This window comes from Acinonyx jubatus, chromosome E2 (genome assembly GCF_027475565.1).
Source record: "Acinonyx jubatus isolate Ajub_Pintada_27869175 chromosome E2, VMU_Ajub_asm_v1.0, whole genome shotgun sequence".
Taxonomy (NCBI): domain Eukaryota; kingdom Metazoa; phylum Chordata; class Mammalia; order Carnivora; family Felidae; genus Acinonyx; species Acinonyx jubatus.
Genome location: NC_069396.1, coordinates 50,784,202 through 50,803,630, shown reverse-complemented (window position 1 = coordinate 50,803,630; position 19,429 = coordinate 50,784,202). Strand labels below are relative to the sequence as shown.

The following is a 19,429-nucleotide window of genomic DNA, read 5'->3' as shown; positions in this document are numbered from 1 at the left end:
ACCGGGGACTTCAGGAGAGGGTAATGGGTTCTGCCTGGGCTGGGTGGAGCTCAGGGAGGGGATGATGGGTTGGGGTTTTGTGGTAGGGTTGGGGGGGGGGGTGCCAGAGAGGGGCCCAGGGTTTGGGCGGGTTGTGGGTGGAGGGCCGGAAATGGGGGCACAGGACCGAATCTCCCCGGGCCCCTCCTTTCTGTTCCTGAGCACACTCCTTCCCCAGGGGCCTCAGCAGCAGCCTGGGGGCAGAGCCCTGAGAAACATGACATGATGTGACAGCCCCCATGTGTGATGGGTGGTAGGAGGCCAGAGGGCTCATCCTGAGTACTTAACTCCCCACCTCGCCTGTCCTCCCCACGTGGGCCTGGGCTTACTAGAGCCTCAGCCACCATGGAGGGTGAAGGGAGAGCTCCCGCCATGCGGGGAGGAGCCCTGAGGAGTCCCTTCCCCTCACCAAGGTGGTCAGACCCAAGTGGTCAGGTATGCACCCAGTGGGAACCAGATGCCACGCCAAGTTCCTCACGTGCTATTTCACTGGGTCCTCACGACACCCTCCAAAAGTGGGATCGTTAGACCAAGCTACAGAAAACGGGGTGCAGGCGGGGGGCTGCTCAGGGCCTCCAGAAGGTCATCAGAATTTGTACCCAGTCCTGTGGGACTCCCTCTGGACACCCCTGGCCCTCGGCATGGTCTGTACAACGTGCCCGATGCTAAGGCCCACCCCCCGGGTTGTCAAGGGCTGTGCCCCAGTGCCCACAGTAGGACCTGGCTCCTGTCGGGGCCCTAGGAACGCTTGAAGAAGGATGCAGGTTGGCAGATGGCCATCAGGGGACACTGACAGGAGCCTAACTGTGAGCTCCACGTGGCCTTGTTCACCCCTCATCCCTCTGGGCTCTGAGCAGCTTCCCCAGGTGGTGGTTTGGGTTTTCACTCCAGCCTCAGACTTCCTTCCTTCCCCAGCCCCAGCCGGCCTAGCCCCCGGATGTGGTGGCAGTCGCTACTGTACCGACGACCTCAGCTGCCCCTAGCAGCCCTTTACCAGGAAGGGGGGCCCGTCTCAAGGCCCCCAGCCCCAGCCAGCCCTGCTGGTCTGGAACCCAGGCGGGCAGGTGGCCCATCTCTACTGGGATGTCTTTGGAGCTCAAAGCCAGGCCTTGAACCTTCAGTGAAGGGGATGGGGGCGGTAGCAGCTTCAGTGGTGATCTCGGACAAGTCGTAATGCCCCATGGGGGGGTTCTGTTTCCTGAATGTAAACTAATGGCAGCCACTCTTATTAGCTGGGGAAGAGAAATCGAGTCTGAATTGCTCCTGAACAGGCTGGAGGAACTGTTTTAGGACAAGCTTGGCACGTAGTAGGCCGGCATTCGATGCTTCCCGAGACGACTGACTGAATGAACATACTCTACTTAACCCCTGAGTGCTCGAGGTGCCTACCCCTTTATTTGTGCAAATTACAGTGATGGCCACCACCTACTGAACCTCAGCTGTGTGCCAGGCGCCATCATACAACCTCATTAATCCCCACAAAGACCCTCTGGGGTCAGTCCTATCACTGTCCCATCTAACAGAGGGAGAAACAGGCCCAGAGAGGGGAAGCCACTCACCTAAAGGCACACAGACACATGCACAGTTCCCCCAGGAGAACAAACTGTTCTCCCTCTATGAGGTGGGGGTGGGGGTGTTGTCTTCCCCGGTTGCTATGGCCCTTTCAGGCACCCCGCCCCCCCAACTCCCGGTCTGTGGCTCTCCACTCCTGAGGGCTGGGGCGGAGTGGCGAGCTGATTAAAGGAAACTACACCCCTTCTCTGTCGGCCCTGGGTCTGACTCTCCCTGCACAGATAATCCAGCTCCAGCCCCTCCAGGTTTCTCCATGCACCTTGCCAAGATTTCCAGAGACAGACATGAGTCAAGGTCCTTCTGCCCATCTGGAGACCTCTGCCTTCCCATCTGTGTAGCGGGCTTGAGGGGGGGAGGGATCTCTACAGCACCCCCTCTCCTGGGCGGGGTGGGGTCGGGGTGGGGAGGACGACGATCTGAGAAGAGGCAGACCGAGTTCAGAGATCCCGGAGCGGGCTGGATCTGACACCAGTTTCCCACCCTTTCCCCTGCGGTGGGCGCCGGATGCCGGCCAGGCTAGACGGGCCCCCTTCCTTAAAGGGCCAGGCGCCTCCTCAGCCCGGGCCCCCGCGACCTGTGGCGGGGATGAGGGTGCCTCGCCCCTCCTCTCCAACTCTGGGAATAGTTAACTTTCTACACTTGGGTGTGTTGGGGGGTAGGAATCGGTCCCGGATCCCTGCCCTGCCCTGCATCTCGCACCCCAGACTCCCGGACCCAGGAGGGGCAGGTGACGCCCCCACTCGGAGGTGCGGGGCCCGCCCTCTCCTTCCGCCCCCGGCCCCTCGACAGGCTCCGCCCATCTCGACGTCACCGAGGCCCGCGCGGATTGGCCGACTGCGCCATCGCTCCGGACACTTCCTCCTGGGCCGCAGCCGCAGAGTTAAACTTTGGAGGGGGAAAAAGAGCCACCGGCGCCCGGCGCCGGGCGACCCTCCCTTGCCCCCCCCCCCGCCCCCTCCACCGCCGCTGGGAACGCCCCCTTCTCCACGGCCCCCGACCGAACTTTTCTCCAACTTCTGAGACCCGTGAGATTCCCTCCTTAGTACCCCGGCCCTCAGGATCCCTCTGCCCATCCCTGGGCCCGTCGGATCCCTGGGATCCACGCGATCCCCGACTCAGAGACTCCTGTCCTCCACCCCCAGGGTCTGGTGAATCCCCTCGGGCCCCCTTCTTAATTGGATCCTCTTCTTAGAGCCATTGGATTCTGCGATCCTACCCCACCCCCCACCCCCTCCGCCCGCTCTCTTCTCAAGCCTTTCTCTCCCCAAGGGGCCTCTGGATCCTGGGCTCTCCTGATCCCTGAGATCCCGACCTGCTGGATTTTCTTGATTTCTTAGAATCTCTCAATCTCTGGGTGCCTCAAACCATTAGATCTCTCCTTTATGATTCCCGGGCGTCTGATCCACTGGATCACACTTCTCTAATTTCCCAGGGTCCCGCCATCCTCGAGGGCCCTCAACCTGCTAGCCCCGGGATCCCCGCACTCCCGCTACCAGCTTACGAGCTCCCTTGGATCCAGTGGCCCGGGGTCCCCGGACTCCTTCAGCCGGATCCCGGGTGGGCGCCGGGCGGCCGGTCCCGGGCCTCTCCCCTATGGCCGCCCCCCCCTCCCATCTCGCCGGGCTCCCAGGCTCTCCCGGGCCTGGGTCTCCTCCGCCCCCCGGCGGCTTGGAGTTGCAGTCGCCGCCACCGCAGCTGGCCCAGATCCCAGCCCCGAGCTCCGGGGTCTCCTTCCACATCCAGATCGGGCTGACCCGCGAGTTTGTGCTGCTGCCCACCGCCTCCGAGCTGGCCCATGTGAAGCAGCTGGCTTGCTCCATCGTGGACCAGAAGGTGAGGGTGCAGCGTCTCTCCTCCAGCTTGGGGAGAGGTCTGCAGGGGGGCGGGGCGCTGCCAGAGGTGGCCTGGAGCCCGGCATAGGGGAGGGAGAAGAAGGACGATGAAACTTTGGGCGACTGGGAGGTGGGGGTGGGGCATTTAGCCCCCCCCGTTGCCTCCTCACCCCACTCTCCTTTTGAGGGAGGCCAGGGCAGGGGTGGGGTGCTCCAAAGGTCTCCCCAAGTTGCGTGTCCCTGTATGTTGTTTTCTGCAGCCAGCAGGGAGGAAGGGAGAGGCCAGCTAGGTGTAGAAGTGGGAAGGAAGGGGCCGGTGGGGTGAGCAGATGGGGGACCTCCGCATTCAAGCCCATCCCGGACCTCCCATTTGGTGGAAACAGTAGAAATCCAAGCCGCACTGGCTGTGGCTATCGGGTGACACGTGTGGGTGTGGGCGCTTGCACTAGCTGCCGTGGGGTAAGTGAGGTCTCAGAGCCCAATCTCTGCCCTCCCCCAGGCCTAAGATGTGTGTGGTGGGGCCAGCACCTCTTTGGAACCCCCAGAAGCTCTGGGGACTCTGTCCCCACTCCTCAGGTCTGATGCCGGCCTATTGAAACAGGCCTTCCCCAAACCCAGCCTTACCTCGGTGAGAAGCTGGGGATCACGGGCTGAGAGGGAATCAGGTGGCACTCAATGCGTGAATTCTAGAACGTCAAAAGTTAGGATAGTGGGATTCTCTGTTGTTGGAGTTCGAGACTGTAAAAATGTTAGAATATTAGATTCCTGGGCTGCTGGAATCCTAGACTGTGAACATGTTAGACTTTTGGAATGCTGGGTTGTTGCAATCCTAATGGTAAAATATTCAAACACTAGAATCCTCGTGTATTAGATTTCTAGAACATGAAAATACCAGACCGTGCTACTCTGGGGTGGCGAAATCCTCAAACATAGAATATGTTTGAACCTGAGATAGATGTATATAATACTACCATGTGAGCATGTTGGAATCCCAAAATGTCCACGTTCCAGAATCTTCTCAGACCCCTGATAATGAATTCTTTGGGCTTCCGAGAAACCTCAGGAACTGAGCCAACTCCCCCATTTTACAGACAAGACAACTGACACCTAGAGAAAGCCCCCTCTCCCCCCCCCGCCCCCCCCCCTCGCCTATCCGACCAAGCAGTCAGGGCCTAGGCCCTGTCACCTGAACCCTCTCCCAGCAGACAAGAACACATGGGGCTTCCTTCACCCTCCACCCAATCCCCAAACCCAGAGGCCTAGTTTTCACACCCAACTCAGCGGCTCTGTGAGAAAACTGGGTGGGGGGTGGGGTAGGCTGGAGGGCAGATTGCCCCCTGGGGGTAATTTGTCAGGGGGCGCTCACATCTTCTGCCTACTCCCTCAGGCCTCACCCCCGTTTTGTTGTGCCTTCTCTGTCCAGGTGTGGCACGTCCCTTCCCTTCTTTCCAGCTGCCCCACCTGGGCTGTTTCACTTTCTGTTCTACCAGGGTTCATTTCCTGTCCACCCCCCCCTCCCCCCAGCAACCAACCAGCCCAAGCTAGGGACTGGGACACCTGGGTCCTTTGGGCATTGGGTGGGGGGGCACCCTCCCTACCTCCAGCTCCCTTGAGCCCTAGCCTTCCTGCCCCCCCCCCCGCACCCCCCAGATGTCCTAAATCCCCTTCTTCTAGCTGGCCCCACCCTAGTGCTGGGCTTGGAGCCAGGTAACAGGGACAATAGATCCAGGAAGGAAGCTGGGGAGGCGGGGAGAGTAAAGGAGCGGGTGTTCGCTTAGCCCCTCACCACACACACCCGCCCCCCTGGAAAATTCTAGATGCCCACGCTCCCAGAGCCACTCTGCCTCCCACCCTAGTTTCTTTGTCCGGCCACCAAACTCTGTCAGCGGTGCTGTCTCCCAGCACACCTGGGGCCCTGGCACCCCGCCCGCCTGAGCTTCGAGCTGCACCAGGGAGGGAGCAGGCAGGAAGCTAGGGCTGCGGGGTCTCTGTTTCCGGGGGAAGCAGCCAGCCCTGCCCTGGGAGCATTCCAGACCGCCCGCTGAAGGCAGCTCGGGGAGCCTTTCTCGGTCACCGCCTCCCTCTCCCGCCCCTCAGTTCCCCGAGTGTGGCTTCTACGGCCTTTACGACAAGATCCTTCTCTTCAAACATGACCCCACGTCGGCCAACCTCTTGCAGCTGGTGCGCTCAGTTGGAGACATCCAGGAGGGCGACCTGGTGGAGGTGGTGCTGTCCGGTGAGCGGTGGAGGCCCCCCTATGGGCGCAGCCTGTAGCTGGGGGTGGGGACGGGCAGCAGTGTGTGTGTGTGTGTGTGTGTGTGTGTGTGTGTGTGTGTGTGTGTAGAGGGGGGAACGGATAGAGGTGAGACGGGACATCTGGAGGAGGGAAAGGGAGAGGTGGGCCCAGAAACCTGCTTCTTAAAGTGGGGGCCAGTGGTTCGAAGCCCTGGTTGCAAATTAGAGTCCCCTCCAGAGCTTTTACAAACCACGGCCTGGGAAGGAGTAAATATATTGTGCGGCTACCCCAGCAACATCAGTGAATCTCACACTTCCTAATGGCGAAAGCTGAAAGATGCTAGACATCAGACTACGTATGTTATCATTTCCTTGAGGAAGCACCGAGAAGGATGCGATCGCTATACGGTGTTAGGAGGGAGGAACGTGGGTGCCTCCGGAGAAGATAGAGTGTGGGCCAGGAGGGAGATTTCTGGGGACTGATTCCAACTTCCATTATTTATCAAGATGTTGGTGACGGGGTGTGTGCAGTTTGACCATTCACTGAGCCGTGCACTTGAGATGTGACCTTGTCTATCCGTGCCTCCCCCCACCCCGCCCCGTGAAATGCTAAATGGAATCAGACTCTGCGAGGCTAGAGGTAGTGTGGGCACCTGTATTTTCAGCCGGAACTTAGCTACCCACTAGCCGTTCGCATTAAACAACGAATTTTTTTAATGTTTATTTATTTTTGAGAGACACAGAGCATGAGCGGAGAGGGGCAGGGAGAGAGGGAGACACAGAATCCGAAGTAGGCTCGGGGCTCCCGACGCGGGGCTCGAAGTCACGAACCTTGAGATCGTGACCTGTGCCGAAGTCATACCCTTAACCCACTGAGCCACCCAGGCGCCCCATCCTGAGTCCATTTCTTACTACCTCCTCTAGTCCATGAGGCTGTCACCTCCTGCCCAGACTGTTGGAGTAGCTCATAAGTCAGATCATGACACTTTGCTGCTCAGAATCCTCCCATGGCTCCCCATTGCCCTTGGAATAAAATGCGTACTCTCCTAAAATGGTCTTAAGGGTGTCCATGATCTGGCCCCTGCCAATTCCCCAAATTCATCTGTTACACTGTCCTCACTTTTCTTTGATCTGGCGGAGCTGGCCTGTTCTCTGTCCCTTGAGCAAGCCAAGCTGTCCCCGTCTCTGGGTCTGTGCACTTGTCCTCTGTGCCTCCCTCCCTGCCCTGTCTTCTCACAGCTACCTCCTTCTTGTTATTTGGATCTGAGCTTAAGTGCCATTTCTTCCAGTGTCTGAAATTCCCTTGTTTATTTGTGTGTGAATGTTTTTTGCCTGTCTCCCCGAAAAATGTCAGCTCCCCGAGAGTGGGGTGTAAATCTGTCTTGTTCATAGCTTTACCCTGAGTATGTAAATGGTGCTTGGCACAAAGAAGAGAGTCCCCTTTCTGTCACACAATAACAAGGAAAATAGCTCAATATTAGACTGAATTTCGGGAGTGGGGCAGGGTAGGAAAGAGAATGAGAGTTAGTTTAAAAATGAACCTTTAGGGGCGCCTGGGTGGGTCAGTCGGTTAAGCATCCGACTTTGGCTCAGGTCATGATCTCTCAGTTCATGAGTTCAAGCCCCGTGTTGGGGCTCTGTGCTGACAGCTCGGAGCCTGGAGCCTGCTTCGGATTCTGTGTCTCCCTCTCTCTCTGCCTTCTGCATTCCTCCCCCACTTGCACTGTGTCTCTCTCAAAAATAAACATTAAAAAAATTAAAAAATAAATACATAAATAAAAAATAAAAATGAAACTTTAAAAATAAAAGCTAATGGGGTGCCTGGGTGGCTCAGTTGGGTAAACATCCGACTTCAGCTCAGGCCATGATCTCAAAGTTCATGAGTTCGAGCCCCACGTCGGGCTCCATGCTGATGGTACAGAGCCTGCTTGGGATTCTCTCTCTCCCTCTCCCTCCCTCTCCCTCCCTCTCTCTCTCTCTCTCCCTGCCCCCATGCCCCTTCCCCTCACTTGCTCCCTCTCTCTCTCTCAAAATAAATTAATAAACTTAAAAAAATCATTCTAGGGGCGCCTGGGTGGCGCAGTCGGTTAAGCGTCCGACTTCAGCCAGGTCATGATCTCGTGGTCCAGGAGTTCGAGCCCCGCGTCAGGCTCTGGGCTGATGGCTCAGAGCCTGGAGCCTGTTTCCGATTCTGTGTCTCCCTCTCTGTCTGCCCCTCCCCCGTTCATGCTCTGTCTCTCTCTGTCCCAAAAATAAATAAACGTTGAAAAAAAATTAAAAAAAAATCATTCTAAAATAAAATGATTTATTCTAACCATTCTAGCCGTTCTTGAGCAACTTTCTATGTGGTCTGTTTAAAGAGCACTGTTTAAAATTTTTTTTTAATTTAAAAAACTTAAGGGGCCCCTGGGTGGCTCAGTCAGTTAAGCGTCCAACTCTTGATTTCAGCTCAGGTCTTAATCTCAGGGTTGTGAGTTCAAGCCCCTACTTAAAAAAAAAGAAAAATTTTTGTTAACTTAAAAAAAAAATACGGTGTGCTTGACTGACTCAGTCAGTAAAACATGTGACTCTTGATCTCAGGGTTGTGGGTTCGAGCCCCACATTGGGTGTAGAGATTACTTAAAAACAAAATCCTAAATAATAATAATAAAAGAACAGTGTTTTCAATGCTTTCCATATATTCATTTAGCCCTTAAGAAAGAATTTATAAACAGGGCACCTGGGTGGCTCAGTCGGTTAAGTGTAAAACTCTTGATTTTGCCTTAGGTCATGATCTCACGGTTTTGTGAGTTCGAGCCCCAAGTTGGGCTCTGGGCCGACTCTGCAGAGCCTGCTTGGGATTCTCTCTCTCTCCCTCTCCCTCTCCTCCCCCTCCCAGCTCACGCTCTCTCTCTCTCTCTGTCTCTCTCAAAAGAAATAAATAAACAAAAAATTATTTAAAAATGAATCTATAAAGAATACTATTATGATACTGGGCATGTTCTTTCTAAGACACCTGCGTGGTTCCTACCCTTGCTTCCTTTGCAGGCCTTCCTCAATCACCTGTTTAACATTGGACCACTTACACCTTCCCTATCTCCCTTTCCTGCTTAATTTTTCTCCTAAGCCCTTATTGAGTTCTGGCCTGCTGTATGTGTGTGTGTATGTGTGTGTGTGTGTGTGTGTGTGTGTGTGTGTGTGTGTATACATATATATATATATATAGAGAGAGAGAGAGAGAGTAGTTGTAACTTATTTCTGGGATATAGATATTGTATAAACATATATACATAATTTGCTATATATATATACACGCATATATATGTATACATATATATATACACATATATATGTATACATATATATATTTATATACACATATATATGTATACATATATATATATTTATATACACATATATATGTATACATATATATATTTATATACACATATATATGTGTATATACACATATATATGTGTGTATATATATATATATATATATATATATATATATATTTATATGTAATTTTATGCTAGGGAAAACCAGAGCCCGCAACTCATGTTGGTCCTCAATAAATATTTGTCCCGTTATTGAGATAGGAAACAATTGCTTGACAGTTTGTTTTTTTTTTTAATTATTTGAGTATAGTTGGCACAAGCTGTATACTTTATTAGTTACACAGTTCAGCGAGGAAGTAAGTACAGTGCTAAAAGCATGAACTTTGGAGCTGCACTGGCCTGGGTTCGATTTCAAGTTCCACAGTTTGCAAGCTGTGTGACCTTGGGCAAGTTGTTTCACCTCTCTGTGCTGCCATCTTCTCATCTGGAAAATGGGGACAATGGCAGGATGTATCTCTAGGGCTCTTGAGACAACTGAATTCATTATTTTATTTTATTTTATTTTATTTTATTTTATTTTATTTTAAGTTTATTTATTTATTTTGATAGAGAGGGAGAGAGTACCAGCAGGAGAGGGCAGAGAGAGAGGGAGAGAGAATCCCAAGCAGGCTCCCCACTGTCAGCACAGAGCCCTAGGCACGACCCGGTGAGATCATGACCTGAGCCAAAGTCAAGAGTCTCAACCGACCGAGCCCCCCAGGTGCCCCTGAATTTGTTAGTATTTTAAAATACTTGGCGCAGTGCCTGGCACAAAGTAACTGCTAGATTGGGTGATTGTTAAATAGGAATATTTATATTTTCTTTATTTGGGGGGTCTGCCCCCGCTTACTAGAGGCTAGGAAGGGAGTTTGTTTTGTTCTATGTGGTGTCCCTAGCACCTAGGACAATACTCAGTAAATGTTTGTTGGATTTCCATTTTAAAGTTTATTTATTTATTTTAATTTATTTTGAGAGAGAGAGAGCAAGCGGGGAAGGGGCAGAGAGAGAGAGAGAGAGACAGCATTCCAAACAGGCCCGGGGCTCTCAGCCCAGAGTCCCAGTGCGGGGCTCTAACTCACGAACTGTGAAATCTCGACCTGACCGGAAATCGAAGAGTCCGAAGCTTAAACAACTGAGCCACCTGGGCGCTCCTGTTGGATTTCCCTTTTAAAGATGAGGACATTGAGATACATAGGTATTTGTTTTTTCTCTTGAGGCTCGAGCTCTATCCTAGACCAAGTAGATCGCAGACTCTGAGGATGAGACTTAGGCATCTGTACTTTTAAATTTGATTTAAAAATGTTTCACTGTGAAATATTCGTAACATAAATTTACTGTGTTAACCATTTGTGCGTCTCCTGTTCAGTAGTGTTAGTTACATTCACGCTTCCCTGCAACAGTCTCCAGGAGTGTTTTCATCTTGCAAAACTGAATCTCTGTATCCACTCAACGACTCCCCAGTCCCTGGCATAGGTGTGTGCCTCGGTGGTGAAACTGGGATTTGAACCCAGGTAGAGTGTAGTATGCGAGTAAATGAATGAAGGCAGGCAAGATTGAAGCCTTGCAGCCGGGAGGACTGTGAGAAACCCAGGACCCTACAGCCTCCGCTGCCCGGGCTCAACCTTCCGCCTCCCCCTGCTGCCTGCAGCTTCGGCCACCTTCGAGGACTTCCAGATCCGCCCCCACGCCCTCACCGTTCACTCCTACCGAGCGCCTGCCTTCTGCGATCACTGCGGGGAGATGCTCTTCGGCCTTGTGCGCCAGGGCCTCAAGTGTGATGGTGAGGGGAGAGGGGCTGGAGGCGGGGCCAAGGGGTAGGGGGCGGGCAGGAGGGTGGGGCTGGGGTGGGTTCAGGTGTAGGAGGCGGGGCTCGGGGGCAGAGGCAAGGGCCGGGAGGCACCGCATGGGGGAGGAACAGGAGGTGGGGTGGGAGGCGGGGCTTGGGCGAGGGGCGGGGTCTGGGGTGGGGCTCAGCTCCGGAGGAGGAGCCTGAGAGGTGGAGCTCCGAGGGAGAGGTAAAAGGGGGAGGAGCGTGGGAGAGGAAAAGGGGAATGTGCGCGCGGGGAAGAAGGCGGAGCCTGCAACTGGGATGGACCAGAGAAACAGCCAGTAGGAGGTACATATTAAGGGATATTTGGAAGGAATTCCTGTAAGGGAATTGTAAGCCCCTGTCAGGGGGAGTCTGGCTAAGCAACTCTGAAATCCATAGGGCAGCCGGTCAGGAAGGGCAGGCAGAAGCTGAAACTGCTGTTCACTGGCAGAATTTCTTCATCTGAGAAATCTCACTTCTGCTTTTCAAACCTTTCTACGGGGGGAAACGGGCCCACCCAGCCTAACTAGGACACTCTCCCTCACTTCAAGCCATCCGATTGCCGACTTGATTCACATCCACCAAACACCTTTACAGGCAGTCCCTACATTTCGTGTCTGAATTACCGAGGATGCTAACCTAGCCAATTTGACACAGGCACCTGACCATCAGAGTCCAGTCCTTATTGACTTGGCACCTCAGTGGGCCAGGGCTGTCATAACCAAATACCACAGGCCGACTGGCTTAAACAACACTAACTCAGAGTTCCAGAGGCGGGGAAGTTTAAGATCAAGCTTCGGACAGGGTTTGGTGCCTGGTGAGGACCTTTTCCTGGCTTGCAGATGGCTGCTATCTTGCCGTGTGCTCACATGGCGTGTGGAGAGACAACAACTTCTGAAAGGTCTTCCTTTTATAAAAGACCCCAATTGCGTCAGATCAGGGCCCCACCTTTATGGCCTCATTTAATGTTAGTTATCTCCTTAAAGGCCCATCTCCAAATACAGTCACATTGCGAGTTAGGGCATCATCCTATGAGATTGGAGGGGCGGACACATGTTCAGTCTACAACAAGCACCCATGCACATGTCTTTAATTTTATCATACTTAAAAAAATAAATAAATAAAGGAACACACAGTGTTCCTTTAGCCCAAATGTCTCAAGGTTAAGCCCGAGTGTCAAGTTCCGCGGGTCCACTCTTCCTATCTTTGATGCTTCTGAGGGAGAGCGTTGAGATCTCACCCCGCCTGCAGATGAAGGTCACACACCCGCCTTGACTCTACACACAGCAGCGGAAGACCATCCGTTGGAAGACCGTCTGCCCCGCCATTGTTTGTTGAATGTGAGCCTCCATTAGAGGCGTGTTTTCCGATATTCCGTCATCCAAGGATCTCCAGCTTTGCGGCTGTCATGCTCAAATGGAAATCTAGAGTCTGGAACACCAGATGACCTACAGAATGGACCAGAGTTGTTACCATGCAGCCCTAAATAGAATTGTGGCGTTTAAGGACTCTTCGGATAAGAGCCATATCAGGCCTGCAGAGAACTGGTTCTGTGCGTTCAGAGCTGCTGTCAATATTGCTCTCATGCACACACCGTATCCAATCCTTTTTTTTTTTTTAAGCTTTTTTATTTATTTTGAGGACACCATATCCAATTCTTGACGTCTTGGCATCTGGAAGGTTTCTTTAACGTTTATTTTTGAGAGAGAGTGCCCACGCGGGCGCTCACACACACAGTCGTGTGTGGGGAAGGAGCAGAGACACAGGGAGAGAGAGAATCCCAATCGACGCGGGGCTCGAGCCCACAAACTACGAGATCAGCTCAGCTACCGGCCTAGAAGGTTCTGGGCCAGGTAAAGAACCAGGAGCAGGTGAGGCGCTCCTGTCAGACTTGACACCTTCCGATGAGGGTTTGATTCTACCTTGATACTCACACACGGAATCACGGATGAAACTCTGAAGTTCCAATGAAGGACATGAGTGAATAAAGGTCAACGCTGGAAAGTGTTTCCCTGTACACAACGGCCATTTGCCATCCTGAAGCTTTTCTGGTAGCACCACCTTTGGGAAAGCCCATGACCGCCAGGCTGTCAGAAGACGGGCTTCACAAAGCGTTCCCCGAGGAGCTTCCAAAGGCGGGAGGAACATTCTCCACTCCAGAACAGAGCGCCGTCTTGGAATCATTTGGAGTCACTGGAGGTGTACTAGAGTAAGGGTTCGGGAAGCCTCTTAGGAAAACAAGCTGAGTCTGTCCAGGCTTTCATGGACGAGGATTTTTATTTATTTTTATTAAAATTTTTTGTCTTTGAGAGAGAGTTGGGGGGGGGGGGTTGCAGAGGAAGAGACACAGAATCCGGATCAGGCTCCAGGCTCTGGGCTATCAGCCCCCCCCCCCCCCCGCCCCTCGTGGCTTGAACCCATGAACCTCCAGAACCTCCAGATCACGACCTGAGCGGAAGCCCCGAGCTTAACGGACCTGAGCCCCCCAGGCCCTCCTGCTGTTCAGTCTTCTGCTTCCTTATCCTGTAACTTATATCCAACACAGTGCTTGCTCTGGCAACGAGCATCCGCGAGTTGGAGCGATACGGAGACGAGGAGCGTGGTCCCCGCGCGAGGATGACAGGCACATTCGTGAATGTTCCGTATGAAAAAAGGGATGAGGGGATAGAAGGAAGAGAACAAAATATTGGCGTCCGCATAGGTCGGAATAAGGAAGACACAGTCCTTGCTCGTGCACTCTTCGTTTGTGCCGCTGGTCACGTGGTTGTGGCCCCCTTCTTCCGCGACCCAATCCACATGTCCTCAGCGAGCACCTCACTCGCTCCTGGTTCTTTGCCTGGTCCAGAACCTTCTAGGCCAGTAGCAGTTCTACCTGAATTGAGTCCTTGTAACTTTTCATTGGCTTTAATGGCACTACCAGGGAGCCCTCCTGAGAGATCTACTGTATTTCCGATCCACGGAAAAGGAAAGGGGGGGCGGGGGGCAGAGCGTTAGAGCCCAGGCCTGGTGGAAGCCTGTCTCTGATCGTCTGGCGCCCCCCGCAGGCTGCGGACTGAACTACCACAAGCGCTGCGCCTTCAGCATCCCCAACAACTGCAGCGGGGCCCGCAAGCGCCGCCTGTCGTCCACGTCTCTGGCCAGTGGCCATTCCGTGCGCCTCAGCACCTCTGAGTCCCTGCCCTGCATGGCCGATGAGCTGGTGAGGGGCTGGGGAGTGGGCGGGCCGGTGGCGGTGGCCTGGGCGGGTGACAGGGCCCAGGCACTAATGCGTCCCTCCCGTCTTGCTGACCGATAGAGCCGGAGTACCACCGAGCTCCTGCCTCGCCGGCCCCCGTCCTCCTCCTCCTCCTCTTCTGCCTCCTCCTACACGGGACGCCCGATCGAGCTAGACAAGATGCTGCTCTCCAAGGTCAAGGTGCCGCACACATTCCTCATCCACAGCTACACCCGGCCCACCGTCTGCCAGGCTTGCAAGAAGCTCCTCAAAGGCCTCTTTCGCCAGGGCCTGCAGTGCAAAGGTCAGCGGGGCCCCCGCGGGGAGACAGACGGGGTCAGGGGTCAGACGCCCCCCTCCCGCCCCACCTCCCACTCGACACATACATACACTGGCTTAGCAGCTTAGGGGTTCTCTCCCCTGGGCTCCCAGCAGGCCATAAGAATCCCACTATTCTGGGGGTGCCTGGCTGGCTCAGGCGGTAGGGCACATGACTCTTGACCTCGGGGTTGTGAGTTCGAGGCCCGTGTTGGGTGTGGAGATTACTTAAAAATAAAATCTTAAAAAAAAAAAAATGGGGCAGCTGGGTGGCTCAGCCGGTTAAGCTCCTGACTTCAGCTCGGGTCCTGATCTCACAGCTGGTAAGTTCAAACCCCGAGTCAGGCTCTGTGCTGATAGCTCAGAGCCTGGAAATTTAGCTTTATAAAGCCACTTAGCATGGAATTAAAAAAAATTTTTTTTAATGTTTATTTATTTTTGAGAGACAGCAAGAGTGGGGGAGGGGCAGAGAGAGAGACACACACACGCACAGAATCCGAAGTAGGCTCCAGACTCTGAGCTGTCAACACAGAGCCCGACGTGGGGCTGGAATTCATCAACCATGAGATCATGACTTGAGCTGAAAGTTGGCCGCTTAACTGACTGAGCCACCCAGGTGCCCCGCATGGAATTCTCAAATTGCAGATCTTGAGAATTCTAGAACCATGGAATGTTGGAAGCATAGGCTTCAGGAATTCTGGGCTGTAGGACTCAGCAAAAAGAACCACAGAAACTTTAGGTTCGTAAAGCCTAGAACTACCAAGTTATAGATTCTCAGAATACGGGAACTTTACAACCATCGGATTTGAGAATAATGGAAGCCTAAAAGTATCGCATGGGAAGCATGGGATCCTAGAGTCCTAGAAATCTAGAACACGGAACTTTGAATTCTAGAATCTAGAAAATCAGCGATCTAGATCCATAAAAACTTAGAGCTGTCCAATTCTAGGATTCATTGGAACAAAAAAATTACAAAATCTTAGCTGCACACAGCTAAAGAACAATAAGAACATTAAGGTTTAGAATCTTAGGTGTATGGGATCCTGGAACCTTGGAATCATCAGATTCTGGAGTCTTCGCAGTCCAGAACTGTAGAGTCACTGCATTCTAGAATTTATGTATAGAAAACCCTAAAACCTTGGACATCAAGGAGGCTCGGTAGTCTAGAATCATAGAACTGTAGAATTGTAGATGTGTCAAGTTCTAGAAACTTGCGTGTCAAAATCTGGAGTCTTAGAAATCTAGAATTGAAAGAAGGAAGGAAAGAAAGAAAGGGAGGGAGGGAGGAAGGAAGGAAGGGAGGAAGGAAGGAAGGATCATCCAGCCCAAAATATCCTTAGTGCCAGAGGCTGGGAAACCCTTTCCTGAGTGTTCAAAGTCCAGAATCATGGAATGGTAGACCCTATTACATTCTGGAATTTCAGAAGGAAACCGGCTCAAAGAGGGATAGCCAGAGAAGGTTCGGCTGGGTTTCCTGCCCCAAACAGTGCGCGGAGCATCTTTTGGGTCTGGGGGATAGGAGTCAAGATTCAGCCCTTACAGGTGACCTCTCTTTCCCCTGCCACCTGTCCGCTTGTTCCCTGTCCTCATACCAGACTGCAAGTTTAACTGTCACAAACGCTGCGCCACCCGCGTCCCGAACGACTGTTTGGGGGAGGCACTCATCAACGGAGGTGAGAGGCTGTGGGCTGGGCGGGAAGGGGGTGGGGGCAGGGCCGGGCGGAGGCCCCTCTGATGCCCCTGTGCCCCTAGATGTGCCGATGGACGAGGCCACCGACTACAGCGAGGCTGACAAGAGCTCCCTCATGGATGAATCCGACGACTCCGGGGTCATCCCGGGCTCCCACTCGGAAAATGCCCTCCACGCCAGCGAAGAGGAGGAAGGCGAGGGAGGCGAGGCCCAGAGGTACCCAGCGCACCCTCGGGGGAAGGCCCTTCCTCTCGCTAGAATGGGTTGGCATCACCCTGTAAATCTGCTAGGCACCCACACCTTTATTTTTCAACGTTACCTTTTCTCTCGAATAACGTGTATTGAAAACAAAGTTTTCACACACACGTCTTTTCATTCAGGTTGCATTTCCGTTCAAAAGGCAGAGTGTCAAACCCTCCCGCCTCCCAGCTGCTTAGCCCCGCTCCCTGAGGATTGCCCCTGGGATCGGCCGCTGGCGGGTCCTTCCAGAAACAGTCTGTGTTGCAAAGGGACAGTGCAAAGAATGAGAACACTGGGGTCTGGAACCAGACTGCTGTGTGGCCCTTAGGCAGGAGACGACCCTCCCTAGGGCCTCAGTTGGGGATAAATTAGTACGTACCTTTGGGGACTATCGTAAGGAGAAAATCAGCGGATACAAACAAAGTGCCTAAAATAGTGCCTGGCACCCAGTAAGGGTTAAAAATGTTGGCTCTTCTTGGGGCGCCGGGGTGGCTTGTTTCAGGTCACCATCTCGCTGTTCATGAGTTTGAGCCCCGAAGCCGCACGTCGGGCTCTGTGCTCACAGTGTGGGAACTGGCTTGGGATTCTCTCTCTCTGCCCCCTTCCTCTGCTCACGTGCTCTCTCTCTCTCTCTCTCTCTCTCTCTCAAAATAAATAAACTTTAAAGTTAGCTCTTCTCAGAGAGAAAACTAGCCATTTTCTTTTAACCACTTTGGCCTCAGATTGACTGGTACGGCCTGCACAAGCCCCTTCCCCTTTTGGTGCCTCAGTCTTCCCATCTGTAAAATGGGGAAGGGGAGAACCATCCCCAGGGACCCGACAGGCAGTGGCTTTCTTCTGGCATGGGAGCTCTAAAAAATAATACTAAGTTGCTCGACTGTACATTTTTTTAAATTTTAATTAATGAATGTATTTGTTTATTTATTCTGAGAGAGAGATTGTGAGAGAGAGAAAAAAAAAGCGCGAGTGGGGGAGAGGCAGAGAGAGAGAGGGAGAGAGAGAATTTCAAGCAGGCTCCGCCCGGCCGGTGGCAGAGCCCGATGCGGGGCTCGAACCCACAAACTGTGAGATCGTGACCTGACCCAAAAATCAAGAGGCAGAGGCTTAACCAACTGAGCCACCGAGGCGCCCCTAATTATACATTTTAAAATTATAAAAGGAATTCATATTTATCCTAGACGTTATTTATTTATTTATTTATTTATTTATTTATTTATTTATTTTTAATTTTGTTAATGTTTATTTACTTTTGAGAGAGAGAGAGAGAGACAGAGGGTGAGCCGGGGAGGTACAGAGAGAGAGGGAAACACAGAATCGGAAGCAGGCTCCAGGCTCTGAGCCGTCAGCACAGAGCCCGACGCGGGGCTGGAACCCAGAACTGCAGATTCATGACCTGAGCCCAAGTCGGACGCCTAATCAACTGAGCCACCCAGGCGCCCCATGGACTATCTATATCTATTCATATATATATTGGACTCTATGCTCGGCTCTTGAGGGCAAGGATATTTGTGGGTTTTCCAGGTGCCTAGGCCGGGGCCTGGCTTCATACATGGGTGTGGAACCCCTGTGGGCCTAGGAGAGCAGGAAGGCGGCGGGGTTCCAGAAGCACGGGGCGCCAGAGGCTGCGAGCGCCAGGGCTAGGTCGGAGATCCATCACTTACCTGCCAGTCACGTCTGTGACTGTGCCTTTGTTTCCTCCTGGGGCGATGAAGGCACCTGTCTCGCGGGGTGATTTTCGGATTCCGTTAGATCATGCAGGTCAAGTGCTTGCTGGCTTTTAAATGGGATTTTAAAGAATTCTCTCCAGGGGGGAGAGAGGGTGGGGGGGGGGTGATCCCTTCCGGAGCCTGGGGAAAGATATTTGCATTTCCGTGTCTCTTTACTTTTAATCTCATCTTAAATTTTTTTTTCAATGTCTATTTTTGAGAGAGAGAGCGTGAGCGGGGGAGGGGCGCGCGCGCGCGCGCGCGCGCACACACACACACACACACACACACACACACACACAGAATTCAAAGCAGACTCAAGGCTCTGAGCTGTCAAGCGTGGCTTGAACTCACAGACTAGGAGATCATGACCTGAGCCAAAGCCAGATGCTCAACCAACAGAGCCACCCAGGTGCCCCTAGTCTCATCTTTTAAATGTTTTCACTCTTTTGCATATGTTTTAGAATAATATTTATATGCTATTACTAATGCATTGCATTCATACAGTAATGCACATATAAATAGGAGTAACCTGTGGATTGAAACTGTCAGCGAGGGAAGCATTTGTTCTTGAACTAAATCCTTCCCATAAGGACCACGAGAATCACTGTCCCCACTTCTAGGCTAGAAGATTGAGCCTCAGTGGCTTTGGCCAATAATGAGTAAGGGAAAGGAGCTGTGACGTCACCCCACAGGGCTGGGGCGGCATAAAGGTGGTGCAGATGGTCAGCCACTTCCACAGTGCGTCGGTAAACATTTAATGAGCACCTACTGGGTTCTGGACTCCCAAGCATTACAGCAGTGAACCAAGCCTGTAAAACTCTCCAGCCTCATAGAGCGGACACTCTAGTTGGGGAGACCGGTAATAAACAGACATATCCATAGCCTCAGGTATCGATAACTGCTATCAAAAGGAAATAAAAATAAAGCAAAGAGAGGGGGCAGAGAATGAAGACGTGTTGTTTTAGTTTGGGTCACTAAAGGAGGCCTCTCTGAGGAGGTGACATTTGAAGAGATCTGAAGGAGGGGAGGAAGGGAGCCATGTGAATGATAGCTGGTGGAAGAGCCTACCAAGCAAAGGGAACAGCAAGTGCAAAGGCCCTGAGGTAGCGTCAAGCATGTTCCAGGAACAGCACAGAGCTTGGTGTGGCTGGAGCAGGGATGGGGTGGGAGACCAGGCCAGAGCGGGGGATTGGTATGCAGGTCACAATGGCTGAAGAGAGTTTCTTACTGGTGCCACCTGACCCAAGCTGCCTGGAAGCTCAAATTCTCTTTCTGCCAGGTCTTTCCTGGGAGTGTTGAGCAACAGAATAACGGCATCAGAGTTGGATCTTGATGGACTTGGGCCGCGTGGGGGTGTCGGGAGAGGCAGCCCGTTTCACAGATGAGGAAACCAAGTCTCAGGCAAAGGGAAGT

General features: G+C 52.7%; 1 protein-coding gene across 2 annotated transcripts in view; it reads left to right on the top strand.

Moving 5' to 3' along the window:
* Positions 1-3,081: 3,081 nt before the first annotated feature.
* PRKD2 (protein kinase D2) overlaps positions 3,082-19,429 on the top strand; it is a 35,169-nt gene continuing 18,821 nt past the window's right edge. Inside the window, exons 1-7 of one of the 2 annotated variants that reach the window (XM_027037876.2) lie at positions 3,082-3,444; positions 5,541-5,679; positions 10,684-10,815; positions 13,890-14,044; positions 14,141-14,363; positions 15,973-16,050; positions 16,130-16,283. In XM_027037876.2, the coding sequence (XP_026893677.1) occupies positions 3,205-3,444; positions 5,541-5,679; positions 10,684-10,815; positions 13,890-14,044; positions 14,141-14,363; positions 15,973-16,050; positions 16,130-16,283 (1,121 nt within the window). In that variant the 5' untranslated portion in view covers positions 3,082-3,204. The remainder of the gene's footprint in view (positions 3,445-5,540; positions 5,680-10,683; positions 10,816-13,889; positions 14,045-14,140; positions 14,364-15,972; positions 16,051-16,129; positions 16,284-19,429) is intronic. The other variant, XM_027037878.2, reaches the window with a different exon arrangement.